This window comes from Octopus sinensis, linkage group LG25 (assembly GCF_006345805.1).
Source record: "Octopus sinensis linkage group LG25, ASM634580v1, whole genome shotgun sequence".
In the NCBI taxonomy this organism is placed as follows: Eukaryota; Metazoa; Mollusca; class Cephalopoda; order Octopoda; family Octopodidae; genus Octopus; species Octopus sinensis.
Window position 1 is genome coordinate 25,278,426 of NC_043021.1, and position 21,930 is coordinate 25,300,355.

Sequence of the window (21,930 nt, forward strand, 5' to 3'; positions counted from 1 at the left end):
GATCTTTTGGATGGGAACTGATCAGGAAAACTGTTCCCAATAACAATATAAAATAAAAAGAGCAACTGAAGGGGATTCACAGCAAAGTATTGGGGGTCTTATCCCAAACGCTTTATAAGCTTTGGTTCACTGTGCTTTGGTTCACTCAGCCGATTGAGAAAGTGTATAGAGAAGGGAATTGGGTACCTCATGAACTCTACTCTGAAAATAAAGTGGTATGTTCTACAAGATGACCGCTCAAAAAGATAAATTCATTTGGGAGGGAAGCCCTGCCTCATCCTTCTTACTCACCAGACCTAGCACCATCAGATTTTCCTCTATTCAGGTTCCTTCAACACTTTATCAATGGATAAATATTTAGAATCAGAGATGTCAAAAGGGTACTCCAAACATTTTCCTCTTCAAAAGAGCATAATTTTCCTTTTCCTAAGGAATCAGAAAACTGGTTTTGAGATGGGAAAATGGGTTTTTCTAACAATGGTAATCCTTATTTGGGAAGAAGAAATATATCTATGATATGTTTTATACTAATTTGTACTCTTTACATGAAATACCAGAGACGACTTTTCCTCATCATTTAACATCCATTTTCCATGCTTGCATGGGTTAGATGGTTTGACGAGAGGTGGTCAGCTGGAGAGCTGCTACACCAGGCACCAGTTGTCTGCTTTGGCATGGCTTCTGCAGCTGAATGCCTTTCATAACACCAACCACTTTACAGAGTGTCTGCTGGGTGCTTTTACGTGGCATTGGCACTTTCTACATGACTCTGGTACAGGTACTTTTTTTGTGACATGAGTTAGTGTGGTTACCAAGTGGCTAGCAGGACAAAGACATCTCAGCTGAGAGAGGGAAAGAAACCAAAAAAGTGGCCAAGTGCTAGGCAAGAAGTAGGAGTATGACAGAAAGTCAAGGATAGATGTCATACTACAGAGGAGACACTCATTTGACCCAGGTCCTGGCCCTTACGCCTAGACTACAGACATGTAGTGCACACTTGTTAGATTTTCGTTTTCATGCAAGACAAGCAAATGCATTGAGCAGAGACCATAAACCCATATATGATCACTAGTGATGATGGTCTTCATGAAGTATGGGTTATGGTTTGCACAATCCAGCATGTCCTGAATGATTTCCATGCAGAGTTGCTTCTGCTGCTCTGCCAGCACCTTGGAGATGAATTTTACTGACACTCTCCGCATGCACAAATCCTCCCTTCAAATGGAAAGCACTGTTCCTGTACATATTCCCACTTTGTAAGCAATTTCCTGGATTGTTACACGACAGTCTTCCATGACTGTTCATCAAATCTTCTCAATTGCCTCCTCATTTCAGCTTGTCGATGGCTTTCCTAAGCATGCCTCACTCTCCATTGAGAAGCAGCCAAGTTTGAAGTGGTTGTACCACTCCTTGATCAGAGTTTTGCCCATGGTGTCATCACCCAAGGCCTGCTGAATTTTCTGGATAGTTTCAGCTTGAGTATCACGAAACTTTTGGCAAAACTGATGCAATATCTCTGCTCAATGCGTTTGGTGAAAAGGAAAGTCCAGTGAGGATGCAGACTACATGTCTGTACTCTAGGCGTAACAGCCAGGAACTGATGTAGCCTACTGTGTATTTGGTGCTTTTTATGTGACATCAGCCCCTATTCTATTTACATGACACCAGATAGTTATAGACCCACTCTGCTGACCAATACATCAATGCCTTTTTTTTTACAGACTAATGGATCCTTAAATGACTATACATACATGCACACATACATACTATGTATATATATATATATATATATCTCACGGAGTGGTTGGCGTTAGGAAGGGCATCCAGCTGTAGAAACACTGCCAGATAAGACTGGAGCCTGGTGCAGCCTTCTGGCTTCCCAGATCCTCGGTCGAACCGTCCAACCCATGCTAGCATGGAGAATGGACGTTAAACGATGATGATGATGATGATGATGATATATATATATATATATATGCATATGTATATATAGTTGGAATTTATAAAAAAACGAAAGATGAAGACAGGTGTGTAAACAACATGTATGTATGTATGTATGCATGCTCACACAACATATATATATATATATAATATATATATATATATGTGTGTGTGTGGTGTGTGTGTGTGTATATATATATATGTGTGTGTGTGTGTGTGTATATATATAATATATATAATATATATATAATATATATATAATAATATATATATATATATATATACATATATATATATACATACATATACATGTATGTATGCACCGCACACACACATATATATGTATGTATGTTTTTATGATGTATAAATCCTGAATAAAGTCTTAATTTCCTTTTCTGCTAGGTTATTATTAACTCTGCTGCTAACACCTTTAGGAAAGGTATGAGTATCACCACTTCACATTTCTTGTCATTGAGAATTAAAACATAATTGGTCAGCTATGAGGAGTGTAGGTTGTGTTGCTGGGGTGAGATGTTATAAGGCTCAGCAGGGCAAATGATATCACTGGAAAATTGTAATAGCCAGCTCGTTTCCTCCAACTTAACTGCAGCCAAGGGAAAGGACCAGTCAATAATGTGTGTGTCTGTGGGTGCTTTACGTAATTATCTGACCTGCTAGAAATAGTAGTCAAATCGACCTCAAATTACACCCTACAGTTTAACACTCTGGATATTTGTTGGTGGTGAAAGAACAAGGCTGGGACGAATTGGATTAAAGGCCTGCAGATTAGGAATCACATTGAGCAAATCCACAAGAAAAATCCGGACTTGCCAACAAGGGATCTTCCATATAGTCGATCGATTGACAAGACACAGCAGTCGAAACTCAGGTTAAAATGCATTCTGCTTAAAGAAAAATGAAGGCACATTTGCATATGTAGTCCTAAAGAGATTGTCTGAAAAGCTGGAAAAAATTAATAAAGACCGGTTGGTCACGTCGGAATGTCTTTGATCATAGGTCTGCTTAGAGTTTGCTTGACACTAGGAAAATTAGCAGCTTCATGGGACAGGGGAGAAACAAAAAAAAAAAAAAAAGACTATTGTAAAAGTGGAAGAGGACTAGGATGTATTTATTAGTATTATTGGTAGTAATTTTAATTTGGCTCTCACTGGGTATTGAGCTCGAAATCCCCGCCACCCTGGCTCCACAACAATCTTCACGCCGTTGGCTTCATCATAATTATTCCTCAAATCCATTCATTTAATCGATCCAACAAAAAAGAAAAAAATTTCTGACTCCAACAAAAATCAATCATACAACTACTATTACTACTGCTGCTACTACAACAACGACACCACCACCACTATTACTACTATTACTACTATTAGTACAGCTACAGCCACCACAACTACTATTACTACTGTAGCTGCTGCTTGTTTGTTTGTTTGTTTGTTGAGCGAAGCGGTCTTCGTCCTTAGTGGGAGAAGTCCGAAACGTGGTCCTTTGCTATTCCTAAGACCCGCAGAAGAGAAAGCAGGTCAACCCTCGACACCGAGAGCATCGACGAATGGATGAATGCGCATCCAGGCTCAGCGGTTGCGTAGGAAGTCGGGGACAAGAAACAGGAAGAAAGAGTGAGAGAAAGTCGGAGTGAAAGAGTACAACAGGGGTCGCCACCACCCCCTGCCGGAGCCTCGTGGAGCTTTAAGTGTTTTCACTCAATAAACACACACAACGCCCGGTCTGGGAATCGAAACCGCGATCCTCCGACCACTGGGCCATTGCGCCTCCACTGTAGCTGCTGCTACTACTACAATGACAGCCACCACCGCTACTACTATTACAGCTATCACTGCCACCACCACCACCACCCTATTGCCCGCTAACCACTGACCTATCATCTTATTTAATAAAACATCTGCCAAACCTCGTTGAAGGAATAACATTTAATGTAAGTATATTAGAGAGTGTGTGTGTCTATGCCATATTACATATGTAGTAATATTACACATAATTATAAGTATATATACATGTATCTGTATACCTACAGCTTGATATATATATATATATACACATATTATATATATATATACACACATATTATATATATATACACACACATATTATATATATATATATATATATATATATATATATATATATATATATATATATATATATACATACATACAATGCTATAGGCTAAGTGGTTGTGTGTACTTGGTAATCTTGTACACGTTATTGTTACAGCAATAATTAATTATAAATATTTTACATTAAAATATAAATCCAAAACAGAAGAAAATATAATCATGAGCGAAGAAAGAAGAAAAAAAAAGACAAATAAACCTCAATTCAAAAGTAATTGCATGAATCGGTGGCGCACCAAAAGGGGTGAACAGAACTTATTGAAGCAATTAGCGCGGGCGATGGCGAGACTAAGGCGGTGGTAACAGCCAAGTGCGGCAAGTTTCCATTTATGTCACGTTTGCCTGTCTTATCCTTTCTAAAACTATCCCTAGAGTTTTAAAGAATCTGGTCTCAGTCTGGAGAGAATCCAGTTATAAAACACCGAACGTGAAGTTCATTGAATTGTCGTGAATATTGGAAACATCTCGAGTTTCGGTTAAAGATTTTCGCCAACGTTTGCTTTCCTTTCCTAAACAAAGGGGTTTTAAAATTAGCTATCTATCCAAATAGAATGTCTGTGTGGTGGATGTATATATGTGTGTATCTCTATAGAAGTTTGTATCTATCCAAATAGAACGGTTGTGGTGTGTATGTCTATGTAGAGGTCCCTATCTGTCTATACAGCTGTTTACCTATGCATGCACACTTGCATATGTCTATCTGTCTAATCTATATAGATGTAGTATTTCTGTATATTTATAATGTGCTCAATATTAATCCATAACGTGGTGTTCCTTTCCTGACTAAAAACTAGTGAAGACAGAAAACTAGGAAATGAAAGGCGAACATGTGTTCGGAGGGAAATAACAGCGGGAAGAAGATCAAGTCACACTGTCTCGCTGTTTTGATAAGATGTAATGGCCTTTTTATTAAATATATTTTACTCATAAACATTCAGAGGACCTCTATCATCTCCACCAAACCCATAATCGATATCTCCACCACTGCCGTCATCGATAACTACAATCAATAAACACTATCATCGCTATCGTCAATACCAATCAGTACCACTACTATCATCGATACCAATCGATACCGTGGGAACAATAACACCCACCAAAATCATCCCAAAACATCAATAAAATCGAAAGCGGTCAGGTCACCTCCCCAATTATCTTTACTCCATAATCATTGCTTTAAGGTTTTTTCTTTTTTCCTTAGCGTGGTTTCTCCTTCTAATATCTATCTACACACACTCACATACATACATACACATAAACACACATATATATTCACATAAATGTAAAGTAAAAGGCCCATCCTTTGTTGTTTCTTTTTTTTTATTAATATTTATATCAATTAAAGCCACAAATGAACACACGCCACATCCAGTCACACTCATATCAACACACTTGAATAAGTGGGTGTCAGTCTATCTTTATTTTTATATCTATCGTTAACGCTTATTATCTTTTTAATATTTGAATCGCTTTGCCAAAGACTGGTGAGTTATTGTTATTTCAATTATTTTATCAAATTCATATCGTTTTATTGTCTCCATGTCCTAAATATTTACTATTTCACGCACTCGTTCTCCTCTCCCACGCTGGAGCCAACAAGGAGGCAGTCGGGAGCCACCTCCACTTTGTAATCGTTCGACCTGGTAAAAATAACAGTCGACTAGACAAACCTCCCTTAAAATCTCAGCCTAAAACAAAGAGGATACGTTGGATAATATCGTCTTTGGCTGTCCATCTACAAAAGAGGAAAAATACTAAATGGTTGCCGATGGAATGTCTCTGATTATAACCTGCCTCGGTAGAGCTGACCTGGGGCTAAACAACAATCTAACATCTATCATATACACGCATACATGCATGCATGCATGTATGTATGTGTGTGTGTATATATAATACTATGGTATATTCACATTAATTAAGCTGTACAGAATGCTATATAATAAATTTAATCGAAGCATTCTGACTGTGACATAACTTGTATTGTCCTTAAATATTCTGATTTTCTCTGCAATTGCTATGCTTTTTAGCATTCTATGTCGATGCCTTTTCCATCCTTTTACCAAATCTGTTCCCAATCTGCAGCTGTTGTTCTGCTGGGAACAAACAGAAAGCCGGCATTTTCGTCTTTTCTCGACAAAGTTGAATGTTTGGTTGTAAATCCATTCTATCTCATGACGGATGCCAATTGCAAGATTAAACCAAGAAATGTTATGAAATGGCTCGTTGGAGCATTTCGAGAGCTTCAATGCAGTAATATATACACACACACACACACACACATACATATATATATATATATATATATATATATATATATATATTATATATATATATATATATATATATATATATATACACTCAGTATTTATATAATTAGTCACACAAACAAATATATATATACACATGCATGTGTATATATGAGTGTGTATCTCATTATATATAAATATACGTACACCCACATGCACGTGCATGTGGGTGTGTATATATATATATATATATATATATATATATATATATACGTTTGCGTGTGCATTGACTAGACAGTCTATATATTTCTGTATGTATGCGCTATTAAAACCCAAGATTGACATATTTTGTTAAGGTGTTCGTTCACTACTCGCCATTAGAAGTTGCTTTTTGTCATCAGTCATATTTGAAGTTTTATTATAGTTTGGTAAGGTGGTGGTGGTGGTGGTGATGGTTGTTATTATTGCTAAGGCGGTAGATTTGGTGCGTCGGACAAAATGCCTTGTGGTGTTTTCGTTTCGTAGCCGTTCTTTACGTTCAGAGTTCAAAACCTGCCGGGGTCGACCTCGCCTTTCATCGTTCCGGAGTCAAAATACGAACCAAAGTCCTGGTGTCGATGTAATCTGCCGACTCCTTCCCTTCAAAAATGCCTGGCCTTGTCTTTAAATTAGAAATAACATTATGTGCTGACTTTAGCGGAAAAGAATGGATTTAGAAGCGAATCGTGCCATATCTCGATTGTCATTGAAGAGGCAATGTGCTTATTAATAATAATAATTAATTTATAAACTCGTCTACCAAGAATTGTACTTTTCTCCAGCCAAGAAAATTAAAGATTTATCGTAGATTTTGTATTATTTATTATTATTGTATTATTTATAATTATAACTGAAAAGAATTATGTGTGCGTGTATGTGAGAGAGAGAGTGCGTGTATGTGAACGTGTGTGTTTGTGGTATGTGTGGTGCGGTGTGTATGTTGATGTGTTAGTGTAGATGGTGGTTGTATGAATTTCGACCCTCTCAGTTGAATCTGAAATTCTGGTGAGTAACGATCTGGTCAGCGAGATTTCCGCATTCACTCAGCCATTTTAATTATACTAATTGTGATCTGAATGTTGAATTTATTTATTTTTCAAGTTGTCATTATGAAAGTTAATCTGACAGTCGGCATTGTAGGTTCGAAACCCCAAACCCTTTCACTCATCGTCGTCGACAACCTCCCCTAAGAAAGGCATTCATGATACTACACAGAATTATTATTTCTTTCCTCCACGTTCTGGTTAAAAATCTATCTACATTACTTGTAAACCATTTCACTTCACATTTATCGATTATAGGAGCCAACGTGCGAGCTTCTAGTGTTTCCTGTCTCGAGTCTTCTTGCTAGAAAAATAGCAGCCAAATCGCAATTATATCAGACACACTCTGCTAACTTATGATAAAGGATGGACACGTCGGTTAATGCAGTCCTCCAAACATTATTCAAAAATTAAACAGGATTGTCATTGTTTGAAAATGTTTAGTCATAGGTCAGCTCGATCAAGGCCGATTTCAAGCTGAACAACTACAATAACTTTGATCAATAATTGATATTTTAAACCTCTTTCATTCCGCCCTAAAATGTCTGACTTTGCCATTTGTAAAAACTTTTCTTTTTTTTATTTAAAAAAAAAAAGAAACCCACATTTGACTTCGACTCGGTTTCCTCGGCTGTTTCAGAACAACCTTGAGTCGCTCAAATAATGAGAAAAAAGTATGAACACCACAACTTTATACTTTGTCTCTTCTATAAATAATGTTGTCAGTTTTTTATTTTTATATATTATGATTACTTCCAGCGGTCTTGGGTTCGATCCTCACAGTTTCTTGTTTTACTTTAACCCGCCCTTCTCTTAAAGACAATGTTTTATTAGAATCTTTTTCTTTATTTTCTTATTGAGGTGTTAAATGCAATGTGAAATTTACATAAATGATTTCTTGCTAAGACCGTGTTAGTTCGAATTTCGAGAAAAACTGAGCTTTTGTGACGGTTATGCCTTTCATTGTGTGAAGAAAGTTATTCAGTTTGAACGAAGAGAGGAAAGCAGTTGGTAAAAGAAAAGACGAACGTGAGGAGGTAGAGAATGTTTGGTAAGAATTCTGGAGACTGTCAGAAAGAATGATGGTTAAATAGCTTCCTGTTTCGAGTTTGTGTGCACCGAGGGAGGACTGCTTGTCTTGGATATCATCTGGTTTAATGTAGCCAAGTAGATCCGGGCAGACGGAGCGGGTCTCGGTAGGGTCTTCCACTACCACACTCATACAATCTGCAGAATCCCGTAATATTTACACTACTTATTTCAACTATGGTATACTTTCCCAACATCTATGCTATGTGTGTGTGTACAAACATACACCCGCACACAAATATATACATAAACGCACGCTCACACACACACACACACACACACATTTTTTTGATATCGCAAAGGGATTAATTGCTGTTTGGTCAGCTGTCGATTTTTACCCAATTTCCGTTCTTCAACCGCTCCATCATTTATCCTTTCTTTCCCTCCCCGCCTTTTCATTCTGCACCTCCACTCTATACGAGGCCATAACCACCATCTTCTTCTCTCATACAAACACTCCACTTGTCCCACACTTACCACCACCACCACCATCGAACCAGTCATTACCCACCAAGCCAACCATCCGTTCACCACCACCGTCACCACATCTCCATCGTCGCTTCTATGTTTTTTTTTAAAATTTTTACCCTTTTCCTTCCAACAATGGTATGGGAGTCCTAGGTAGAGTGACAGCTGATCCAAAACCTCTGCCATACAAAAAGAAAAAAACAAAAATGCATAAAACAATAAAAAATAAATGAAAATTGGACGGTCACGGCTGGAATGTCTACCCTCATTACATGTGACTTTAGCCTTTTTCACCTGATTTCAAACCCAAACCTCAGCTCTGACAATCTTTTGCTTTACAGATTCCATGAGAGAACCGCTTTTATCTATTTATTTCTGATTGCCATTTTATTTATTTACTTTTTTTCTTCCAAAATATACGAATCTCGCCTTATTTAGTAATTTTTCTCGATTCCGGCTGGTCCGACTCTGTAGTTGCTGCTCCACTTCAAATGTCACCACCTCCTCCACCACCGCCACGACCATCGCCGCCGCCGCCATCAACACAACAATAACAAAAAAAAAAAAAACATAAGTCACCCACCCACTTTTGTTGTTGTTGTTCTGTGTTTGCCGACTCGGGTATATTTGAAATGTTGCTTATTGATACCCGTCTACGTGATCCTGTTTGCAGTGTGTACAGACCCGTAATTAAATTTGTTAATGAAAGACAATTTGGTTTGCTTGTCTGAATATATTTCATTAATTCTTACCCCTTCTCTCCCATACACACCTACATTATATATGCATGCACATATATATGTATACATATATACTAATTTGTGAATGTGCATATATATATATATATATATATATATATATATAATGTGTGTGTGTGTATAAGCTTACACTTTTTCAAAAACTAACAAAAAGGCAATTTCTATATTCCTGAATAATTACAAAATATTCTACAAAAATATATTTTTAAGAAATTGACTTGCATAACTAGTTTTGACACTGGCTGGGCAATTCAAATTTTAAAAAAATTGAAAAGGTACTTAGACATTTTGCTACAATCATTAATTATATCTATAATAATTAATAATATCTATTGTAATTAATAATGCCTTTTCTGACTCTGTCAACAAAACGTATGATGAGAAATAATATTTTAAAAGAAATATCTACATTTCCATTTAGTAACTTGTATTTTAAGTATAACCTTTTAAATTCCGAAGCAAAAACAAACCAAAAAACTTGAATTTATCACCCCAAATCTTCTTCGTAGTCGGTGTTGACTTAATTTTTGCGTGTGTCTTGAGTCCTTAACTTTCGAGTTATTTGTAACATCGCTCCGGTCGAGTTTGGGGCCCGGGTTCAGACACACAGTACCTCTCTCACGTACATACACAGTCGCCACCTCCAACATAATTTTATTTTAACCTTGACGTTACCATTTTTCACCAATCTTTCGTGGTTATCATCTGTTAAAGTAGGTTTCAATCAAGCTGCGAACTTTGGTCGTTTTTCTGGGGTTTTTTCCCATCGATATTGAATAGCAGCTGTGTGCATGGCGGTGGCGAGTGGGTGGGAGCTAAAATATCCTTTGACCCTTTATCTTTTACTACATTCACACACATGTGCATGTGTACAAGTCATACATTCGTTCGTTTTCTCTTTTTTCTATGATGTTATGTTTTGGGCGGGAACTGATTTTAAAACAGGATTTTACGGCCGAATACTCTTCCTCTCGCCAAACCCTACGTTTTTCAGGTTAAGGATTTTTTTAATATTCACAGGTCTTTAATGAGTACACACACACACACATATACATGAGTAACTGAGGAAGTCTCTACATGCACGCTCGACCTGCTAGAAATAGCTGCCAGGTCTCTCAGACCACATATTCTTACAGTCTTCGAAAAGGGATACCTTGGGTAACGTAACCCAAGGTACACAATTACTGAAAAAAAATGGATTAGTCATAGCTTAAATGTTTTTGATCAGGGACCTGCTTGATTCGGACTGGATTTGGGTCTGAACAACACCATCCTTAGGTAGTTTCAGGATTGTATGGCTATTATGTCAAACCATCCAACCTATGCCAGCATGGAATATGGACATTAAATAATGATGCTGATGTCTGGTTGTTTAAATCACAAGCACAATCCATGTGACAGGCTTCCACACAGTCTCCATCTACCCAACTTTCAGTCACAAGGCTTGGGTTGACCCAGGGTTTGGGTAAAAAACAATTTTCCCCAAATGCCCAGCAATTATGGTTGAACCTGGGACTCCAAGATAGTGAAGCAAACTTCTTGGTTAAGCCTGTGGGCCTATAAGGCATTTGGGGTCAGACTAATGTACGCTTCCCTTACAATTCATCTCGAAAGAGTCCAGAAGCTGGCTACCCGCATGGTTCTTGGTCTCAAGCATTTGTCTTATGAAGAAAGGCTGAAGACGCTTGACCTTTATTCTCTCGAAAAACGCCGCCGCTGTGGGAATCTCATTCTCGCTCACAACATCATAAGCGGAAAGTGTAACCTCTCGAAAGAGCTGTTCTTCACTCCTGCTCCAGAGCGTCGACTGCGGGGTCACTCTGAAAAGCTCTATCTACGACGATTTCATCTCAGTCGAAGGAGAGGGGCTTTCTCCATCCTGGTTGTGGATCCGTAGAATAAGCTGCCAGACGAGATAATGAAGATGCCAACGACCGCTCGGTTCAAAGTCTCTCTTGACTGGAAATGGCCTGAACTCTTTGTATGACCATCCTCTCTGTACATAACTCCCTGTCCCCCTACATGGCCTTGCTTTTGCTTTTTGAGCCAATAAAAATTAAATTAAATTGTGTGAATTGTAGGAAATTTTGCTGCAATTTCTGACAGGTTGTGTTGTGATATAAAGGCTCCCTGATTGGTGGTCAGTTGAACAGTGAGATATGTGGATGCATTGAGTGGAAGGCATCTAGTGTTGGAGGCTGACCATCTTGTATTTTCTCTAGGCCAACGAAGAAGCAACTGCACTGTGGTCTGACCTTTGAGAAATAGCAGCCAAATCGCTCCAACATTTTTAAAAGGCACAAGCATGGCTAAGAAGTTTGTTTCCTAACCATGTGATTTTGGGTTCAGTTCCACTGTGCAGATGTCTTCTACTATAGCCCTGGGTCAATCAAAGCTTTGTGAATAAATTTGGCTAACAGAAACTGAAAGAAGCCCATTGTGTTGTGTGTATGTATAAAGTGTATAAATTTGTGTTTATGTCCTTTTGCCTTGATATCATGTGAGGGTTTTTCTAGCCTTAGGGAAATACTTGGAAACTAGTGAAGGTTGGTCACAGGAAGGGCATCCAGCTGTAAGATATCTGCTTCAACAAATTCCATTTTATCAATGTAACCATGGAGAAATAAATGGTCTTGTGACTACAATAGAGTAGAGTTGAAAGTTCAATCTCTCTCCACAGCACCTTGAGAAAAGGTCTTCTTCTGTAGCATCATTAATGGTGTTATGAATGTGGATGTATGTGTGTGTGTGGTAAAAGAGGGGTGTCTATGTACAATGTATATGTGTGACATATTATGATGTGGTGATATGTGTGAGGTTGTGGATTTCTGATGAAATGCGGAGTGTATATGTTTGTGCTTGAGCCTGTCTTCATGTGTGTGAGTAAGGTGAGTAATTATGCCCATGTGCTTGTGTGTGTGTGTGGTATATTCAAGCAGTGCAGATGTGTAGGAGGATAGTGTATGAAATGGGTGTGTTTATGTGGTGTACGATAGCATGGTGTAATTTAAGCAGAGATACGATCCATGTTATGAGATCAGAGGCACGAACATGATTGACATTCGTCCAGGTGTATCCTAATGCATGAATTGGGGTAGGTTCATCAAAACTATGAGGTAGAGAAGGCATGGGAATTGTAAGTAAGGAATTGAAGATATGGAGTGGTTGGGGTGGGCATAGAGAAGGAGAGGTTTGAATAAGTAGCGGTGGCAAGAAGATCGAAGGAGGAGGAGGGGAGAGATGGTGAAATTGAAGGTGAGGGTCAAAAGGATAGAATTGCTGAAGGCGAATTGAGTAATGGTAAGAGAGGTGACCCTAATACAATCATTGCCATACTTACTTTCTACTTCAGGAGTGGGACCTATAAACTGGACAGGAATATGAAACCTCAATGTAATCAACAAATAGGTTAGCATAGCTTGGGCTCTTCCTGGTTCCCATGGCCGCCCCATTGATCTATTGGTAAAATTTACTGTCGAAAGTGGCAATTCAAAATAAGGACAAGCTCAGCAAGGTAAGGGAGATTAGAAGAGCTTAAGGGCTCCCTACATAATGTGGGATGATGGTGTGTTAGGGATTTAATATCTCAAGTGAAGAGGAGAATGAAGGAGCTTGGTGGGAAGGAGAAGAAGGATTTGGAAAGGTGAAGAATGGGATTTTCTTGAATATGAGACGGAAGAGTAGTGATTAAGGGCTGGGGAACCTTCTCAAGGTGGTGGCATAATTGCGAATTTGGCAAAGGAAATAGGTGGTGGGATGTGAGGGGTGAGAACAATATGGTTGGTGTCAGTGGGGGAAAGGACAAAGTGATGAGATTTTTTTATAGTGGTGGACAGAAGAAGTTGAGTAGGAGGTGGGGGTCTGATAGAAGGGGCTAATAGAAGAGGGGTGTGTTCTATTGGCTTAATACTTCCTCCCTGTAGAGGCCTGTTTACCATACATCTACTTCACCACCTTTATCAGCTGATTTCATCACAATTATATTTTTGCATTGGAGTTGGTAAGTGTGATGTGCTCAGTTTGAGTAACGTTGAAGCAATGTGATTAAAAAAACGTCAAAACAGTACACTGAAAAATGGCAAAGACTGGTGACAGCACCCAGGGTTTCAAATTGACCTGGGGACCAGTATGCAGTTGGAGCATTGATGGTGAGAGGTAGTAGAAACCACCAGAACTGCAGGCTCAGGCAATGAGTTGTGTTGGAAGGCACTCAGTGTGGTTTGTTATTGGAATTGTTTAATATCTTGTCAGTGCTAGGGCAAGGAGTATGGCCTGGAGGCCTCAAGAGAGAGAGGAAGGAATGGAGGTTGTATGGCAACTACAGTTCTAAGGGAGACGAGATGGAGAGAGTGGAGCCATTGGAGGGAGGGGATTGGCAGAGTGTGTAGATGCAGAAGGATTGGGAAGAGTAGGAAGAGGTGGAGTGAATGGCATTGGAGGGAGTATAGGAGAAGGAGTAGAGTTTGAATGCCTTGGTGTGGGAGAAGAATTAAAATGTTTGGTGATCAAGTTGGTGGAGGAACGGCCAAACAAAGGTTTGGTGCAGCTCATTCGGCATTGCTCAGTTATTTGACATCCTGAATGATTTTGGAGTTTTTTATATTCTAATTGACAAGTAACTAGTAATCACAACTCAACTGTTTCATCAATAAATTCTGTTTTGACTTTCTACTTCACTTTATGTCTCTGTCCGTCCGTCCGTCTGTCTATCTCTCTCTCTCTCTCTCTCTCTAACTATATTTCTTTCTATATCTCTGTCTGTCTGTATGCCTGTTAGTGCACGTTTGCCTCCTTCATTAAAAAATTCACCAAAACAGACGCAGTGTCCTGTTAGCCAAATGACCAGTCTCCAAACAGCCATGCCCAGTGGTCTTACTCAATGAATTGTGTTGGAGAGAAGGTGGGTGGGTTTGTAGAGTGGAGGGTGATTCACATGTGATGTCATGAGCTGTGAGTAGGGGTTGAATAACAGAGGTGAAGCAAGGGGGAACTGAAGAAGACCTTTGGGGATTGTGCTGTAGACAATGGTTAACGAAGTTGGTGTGGCTAGAATGCCAGGTCTTAGGAGACAGCTATGGCAAGGTGTAGGGGAGACAGAGTGGTAAAAGGGGTTGAGAAATTGCTTAAGATAAACTTGAATTTAAATATTCTTCTGCTTGTTTCAGTCATTTGACTGTGGCCATGCTGGAGCTCTGCCTTTAAAGGGTTTTTAATCAAAGAAATCGAATCCAGGACTTCCTCTTTGTAAGCCTAGTACTTATACTATCGGTCTCTTTATTAGAACTGCTAAGTTACAGGGATGTAAACGCACCAACAAACACACACACACAATGTATATATATATATACAACAAGTTTCTTTCAGTCTACCAAATCCACTCACAAAGCTTTGGTTGGCCTGAGGCTATAGAAGAAAACATTTGCCCAAAGTGCCATGCAGTGGGACTGAACCTAGGACCATGTGGTTGGGAAGAAAGCTTCTTGTGTATGTGTATCATTGATTATTTAATGTCCCTTTTCCTATGATAGCATGGGTTGGACAGTTTGACAGCAACTGATGAACCAAAGAGCTGTGCTGAGCCAAAAGGTTCTTCTTTGGTATGGTTTCTACAACTGGAAGCCCTTCCTAATGCCAACCATTTTGCAGAGTGTGCTGGGTTCCTTTTTTTATATGAGACCAGTTGCAGTGAAGTCACCAAGTAACATGCAGGACAGGACCCCCTCAACTGAGTGGGGAATAGTTGTGAGGGAGGTGGCTTTGTGCCAGGTGTGGAGAAGTTAGGGTATGAATAGAGGGACAGAAGTAGGGGTCTTGCAGTAGATGAGTTATATGGCTATATCAGTTGGAAAAGAGGAGAGGAGGGAGAGAAGATGGTGAAAATAAAATGTATGAGGGTGCACCCTCAAGTTACAAGCGTGGGGTGGGGGTATATCTGAAGAGGTGCGGAGGATTGGATAGGGTGAGTTAGTAATAAGAATCTTCCTAGTATGGACAACAAGAGGAAATCACTGGACTTTTATAAAAGCTGTGGTCCCAAATTCCAAAAATGTTATTGAGTAGGACTGGCTCCAAATGAAGCCCTGTGAGTAGAACTGCAGAACTCTTGTGACCATTAGAACGAAGATGGGGAGGAGGACACTGGTCTATCGTCGTCATCATTGTTTTAACTGTTTCATACTTGCAAGGGTCAGACGGAATTTACTGAGGCAGATTTTCTATGGCTGGATGCCCTTCCTGCTGCCAACACTTTGCCTATTTCCATGCAAGCTAATATTTCTTCGTAAACAGACATGTTTTGATGGAAGATTTGAAATGAAGGACACTGCTTGTATTATTGTGACATTTGTTTACAACTGTTATGTGATGTCAAGACATCACATGACAATAACACCCACACATGTATGTATACATATACACACACACATACACGATGCACTTATTTCAGCTTCCATCTGCCAGATCCACTCACAGGGTTTTGTTTGGCCCGAGGCTGTAGTAAAAGATGCTTGCCCAAAGTGTTGTGCAGTAGGACTGAACCTGAAACCATGTTGTTAGGAAGCAAAATTATTATTATGATAATTAGTAATCTCATAAATTCAGACAAAACATAACAGTCATCTGTAAATTGGTTTGGGATGAGTCTACTCTCTCTCGCTCTTAAATGTTGTGGCCTTGTGTCTGTGTCATCTCACTGGTGTCTTTTGGTCAGGAGAGACAGGCAGTTCTCTTTCACCTTATGGCAATGGCAAAAAGGATTGTATGGTGGATGAGAATGAAAGAGTTGAAGACAGAGACTTTCCTCTTTGATTAGGACCTCGTTAACTGTTTTTAAGGAAGGTGAGGGTGAAGAGAGAGATGCTACCTTTCTGTAAATTTATTGAAAGGTTGGAGAATATGATGAGAATTGCCTGAGTGAGTGGATCTGCTCTGAGTGTGTGCCTACAGGATGGATGGAACTGATGGGAGAGAGATGCCCTCTTGTGGTACCCTTGGTAGTTGGGGGAGGGTGATTCAGGATTGTGGGGTTCTGTGGTTAACCCTGGTGGTACTCCACCCTATAAGGGAATTTTGTTATCAATTTCTTAACTGTTATTCTTAATGTGTGTGTGTGTATATATATATATATATATATATATATATATATATATATATATAAATCCCCACTGTTCTTAGCCTTTGTGTTGTCCTAAATATCTATTTCCAGCCCTTGAGGCCAATAAAGAAAAGTATTATTGCGTTTGTGATTTTCCTCATCTATGCCCCTGTGGCTAATAAAAAAAAATTATTATTTGAGTTCAAATCCCGTAGAAGTCAACTTTGCCTTTCATCCTTTTGGGGTTGATAAAATAAGTTCCAAGTTAGCACTGGGAACAATGTTATTGACTGTCCCTTTCCCCCAAACTTCGGGTCTTGTGCCCGTAATAGACAGAATCATCATCATCATCATCATCATCACCACAGAAGCGGCGAACATGCCGGACCAGAATTAATATTTCATCGACTGAGAGATCAAACGCCTTTACAGATCGACGACTTTTGCCTTTTGTTATTCTGGTGACTGGTGGATCGTTAAAGTACCAGTCATACACTGTTTCGATATAATCGATCCATAATAATCTGCCTTCTCTTCTCCTTAAAAGAAAAAAATTGAAATTCATGGCTTTGTTCCTTTGTTAGAGAAGAATTATTCCAATTGGCAGAAACTGCATTAGATGACTTCGACATTTTTATTTACATCTCTTTTCCGTGCCAAAATCAACTTTTTTTTTGTCTTTTGCCTTCCTTTCTTCCTTCCTTCTGATGATGATAGAAAATGTACTCGTTATATACTTGAGTTAATTCGATCGCCTTTCACCACACACCTCTTGCAAACTCGTGGCCTCCTGCCAATGTTAAGGAAGAAGAAATCATTAAATATTCCAGTAGATAGGATAGATAGATGGTTATTCAGCTGATAGGCTAGCTAAACCAGCCCAGCGTTGTTGTAAAAAGGAAGAAACCACCGACATATGGATGACACATCCAAGTCTCCTACCACCGCTTCCTCATCCCTCTCATCCTCTTCTTTCTTCTCTGCCGACCAACCCTCTTTTGTCTACATTTAAGCTTCACACAACCGTCACTCCTCCCCCTCCTACTCTCATTGTTTCCACTTCTTCCTACTCTCCTCTTTTTCTCCTCTCTCTTCCCTTTTCTCTCTTCTTCTCTACGTCTCTCTCTCTCTCTCTCTCTTACAACTACTACTATAACTACTAATATTGTTACTACTAATACTACTATTGTTTTTTTTCTTATTGTTCGTATGTTCTTTGTTTTTTTTTTGTTTTTTTAATTCTACTACTTCTGCTGCTGCTAATAATATGTAGATCATGTATTTTCCTCCTTCCTTTGTTACTGTGTAATAAACTCATTTTTTCTTTTTGTCTCTCTCTCTCTCTCTTTACAGAGGAAGCTTAGTCTGGGTTCGGGCAATTTGCAGAAAACATCAGCGATTACTGGGGAGGACACGGATTCATTATTACCCCTGGTTTGGTACACAGATATTTCTGTTGCAAAGTGGCTTGAACCTATAGTAAATACATACATGCATACATAAGAAAATATACATAGATTAGGAGATAACATTTTATGCCCAGCTGAAAGCACGTGCACATAATATATATATCTTTATGCATATACACCCTCGATCATTCAATACTGTCAGATATATAACTGCAGGCTTTCTAAATGTATTACATATTAAATGACAGAGAGTTCTTTTAAACCCACCTCCACTAAACTCATTGCCTGTCGACTTCTCCACCTCCCTCTCTCTCCCTTCACGGTTTTAACATTCGTCAAATAACCACACAATATAGACTTACAAAACAGCACTAAACACATACAAACATATATATTCATTCAGGCAGGCACACACATACAGCCATACAGTCGAATATCTAGCATTACATTAGGGCAAGCCACTCTTTACCACACCGTACCAGCAGGATTTAACTCCGCTCTTTACATCAACCAGCATGTCGTTTGTGCCAAAGAGTAAATTTCGACATGTCTTCGGCAAAGCACTCCGTCGGGACCAATGCTATGATGGTATCCGTATCACCAAAAGTTCCTGGGATTCTACCTTTACTGCTGTTAACCCGAAGTTTGTGGCCATTATCACCGAATCCGCCGGTGGTGGTGCGTTTCTCGTCCTTCCTTTGGCAAAGGTAACGATTTAAAAAAAAAATATCGATTATAGTATGTATGTGTGTGTGTGGGGTAATCTTTAAAGTTCTTGTTCCTACACAAACTTAGAACAATTAAAGGACCGGTTCATTAATGGTAACTTTTCATAATTGATTTACTAACTTATTTTTCAGTAAGTTAATTCAGTTACACAACCCCTCCCTGTATGTAATATATACACACGTATATATATATGTATACACGTATAAATCCTGGGGGCGTAAAACAAGTTCTTTCTAACCTTTCCAAAAGGATTTTGTTGACAAAACTTGAAAGATCGCCGTTTATAGAATTACTTTTTTTTTTATATTTCTGTGAGAAGAAAAAAAAAAAGAGCATTGAACGAGGTGTTGCCCTCAATTTTGATTTTTTAGTTGTATTTTCATGATTTTCTAGTATATGGGTGTGTGTGCGCGCCTTTATTGCGAGCACTGGCTGTTGTTGTAAATGAAGAAATATAACGGAAAGGGAATTTATTAAAAACTCCTTTTATCTACTCAAAAATAAATGACACCATCAAATTCAATCATCTCGATTTGTCCTTAACAGAAATATATGGCATTTCATCACATTCAGTGTTTCTACACAGTATCTCCTTCGCTTGTAACCATTCCTCAATATCCCCATTAAAAATAATCTTCTAAACTATTCAGATTTTAAGCCGGTTTAGCTTTTCTTTGTCACTTTTTAAGTCTGCCTACTTTGAAACACTCGCCTTAGCGACGAAAGTTTCTTGAAAATAGATGCATTTCATAAAAAATGAATTTATTGTTTCTTTTGAAATTAATTTGAGTTTACATTTGAAATAAAAGTGGAACCTTTTAAATCTTCGTGTTGTGTGTGGATTCATGTATTGTCCTCATATTCTGACATCGAAAAGCATTTTAAAAAAAGATTGTAATTTCTTTTACTCTCCGAGGCCTGACTGCAATAACGGAAACCCCGTAGATACAGATTAAAAAATGTTGCCCATATATGGTACAAGTTAATTCGAAGACCTAGTTTTCGGTAATGACAGTCACGGGCGTGAATAGGCCAAGTCAGGCCCTGAATGTGGAAAGCTATATATAAACTGTATTACACAATTATACATATTACTTGTGATATATTTATGTTTTGTCATTTAGTGTGTATATATATATATATATATATATATATATATATATATATTAATGACAACCCTCCCCTGCACTAATGAATATTATAGTTGACACCCTTTTCTTAAATTAATGCGGCACAGTGTCAGTAACTAAAAATTATTCCAGTCTTTCCACTAAAATGGTTCGGAGTATAGAGAATCAATTATATTCGAGGCATACTGAGATCCGTGTGTGTATATGATGTTATATGTAAATATAATTATATATGTTAGTGCATGTGTCCGTTATACACTGTTAGAGTTTGCGTGTGGGGGGTTCTTGGAATAAATTATATGATGATTTATGCTTCAAATAACGTTCTCTAAACGCACTCACGCGTGTATAAATGTGCAATCATATAGGTTAAACAAACAACTTAGGAACAGAACTGATCAAAGGCCGTTTTCGTCTGTCTTCTTAAATGTAGGCCTACACTGTTCAGATTTTGTCTCTTTTAAATCTGTAGGTTATCATTATTTGAAGGAGATTTAGCTGACATTTCTAGCTGGTTTAGTGACCACTAGCTTAGAAGACCCCTCACTAGCATGTGTTTGCTTTATTTAGGTAACCACTCCATGCGGTCTGTCACATATTTCTGTTTGAACCAAAGAAAAGAAAAAGCCTCCACCCAGTCACTGTCTTCCTTCAAACACATCCTACCCTCTTAAAAACGAAAGGACACATTGCATAACGTAGTCCTACAGAGTCTAAAATTAAAACCGGGTGGATTATGCTAAACAACAACACATGTCTGTTTTCGTGCCTGTATATGTAAAGTACATTTATGGGTGTGTGTACATGTTGGTTTGTTGTAGGTGCATTGTATGTGTGTGTATATATATAATACGACTCTCTAAGCGAACATATGTCCATACTATCATCATTGTATATACATCTTTTCTCTTTCTTCTCTCTCATCCTCTTTGTGCGTGTCTATCTTATACACACATATCTATATGTATTTAAGGGACGTGTGTGTATATATATATATAGTGCATATACACGGACATATCTTAAATGTATGTATGTATGTATGTATATATAAAACATTTTAGATGTGTGTGTACGTAATATACATGTATGCACACACACACACACCACACACACACACACACACACACACACATATATATATATATATATATATATATACACGCACATACATATATATTACATACATACACATCTAAAATGTGTGTATATAAATATATATAAATGCATACATGTATATTACGTACACACACATCTAAAATATGTTTCATATATATATATGTGTGTGTGTGTGTATATATCTGTATGTATATATAATGAAACGAGCAAAACATCAACTTGCTCTCCTTACACGTGACTAGGGATTGCCTCACTGCCAAATAACTCATCCATTCTCCACATAATTTCCTTCCTCTCTCTCTTTCTCTCACTCCGTTTCTTCCTCCTCTCTCTCTCTCTTTCTCTCTCTCCACCTCTCTTTCGTTCTCCCTCTATTTCTCTCCATTCAAGATGCTTTGTTATAATTTCCACCATCCACAGCTCAGCCTGTTCCCTATTTCATAACGTGTTTTCCCCTGAACCTTGTTCTTTGTTTTCATAAGGCTCGATGTTGATGGCTAGACTCTACTTTTTCATCTCTCTCTCTCTCTCTCTCCCTCTTTCCTCTTTTGTCCACATTTAGTATTATTGATTGTTATAATTAGTAAGAGTTAGCAATGGTAATGATAGTTCTACATTACATGCTGAGGCAAAAGAGGAATTTTACGTCGAGCATTGATCCTAGTAATTAGATCTGGAGTTAATTGGTGTTTATTTAATTGTTTTATTTATTCATTTTG

The 21,930-nt window shown here is 38.3% G+C and overlaps 1 protein-coding gene across 6 annotated transcripts in view; it reads left to right on the top strand.

Moving 5' to 3' along the window:
- The first annotated feature begins 3,756 nt into the window (after positions 1-3,756).
- Positions 3,757-21,930, top strand: part of LOC115224222 (coronin-1C-A) — a 98,830-nt gene continuing 80,656 nt past the window's right edge. For 2 of the 6 annotated variants that reach the window (XM_036513250.1, XM_029795003.2), the window contains exon 1: positions 18,752-18,943. In XM_036513250.1, the coding sequence (XP_036369143.1) occupies positions 18,752-18,943 (192 nt within the window). Of the gene's footprint in view, positions 3,897-5,429; positions 5,576-13,570; positions 13,576-18,180; positions 18,944-21,930 lie in introns of those variants that run through there. The other 4 variants (XM_036513248.1, XM_029795002.2, XM_036513249.1 and 1 more) reach the window with 4 other exon arrangements.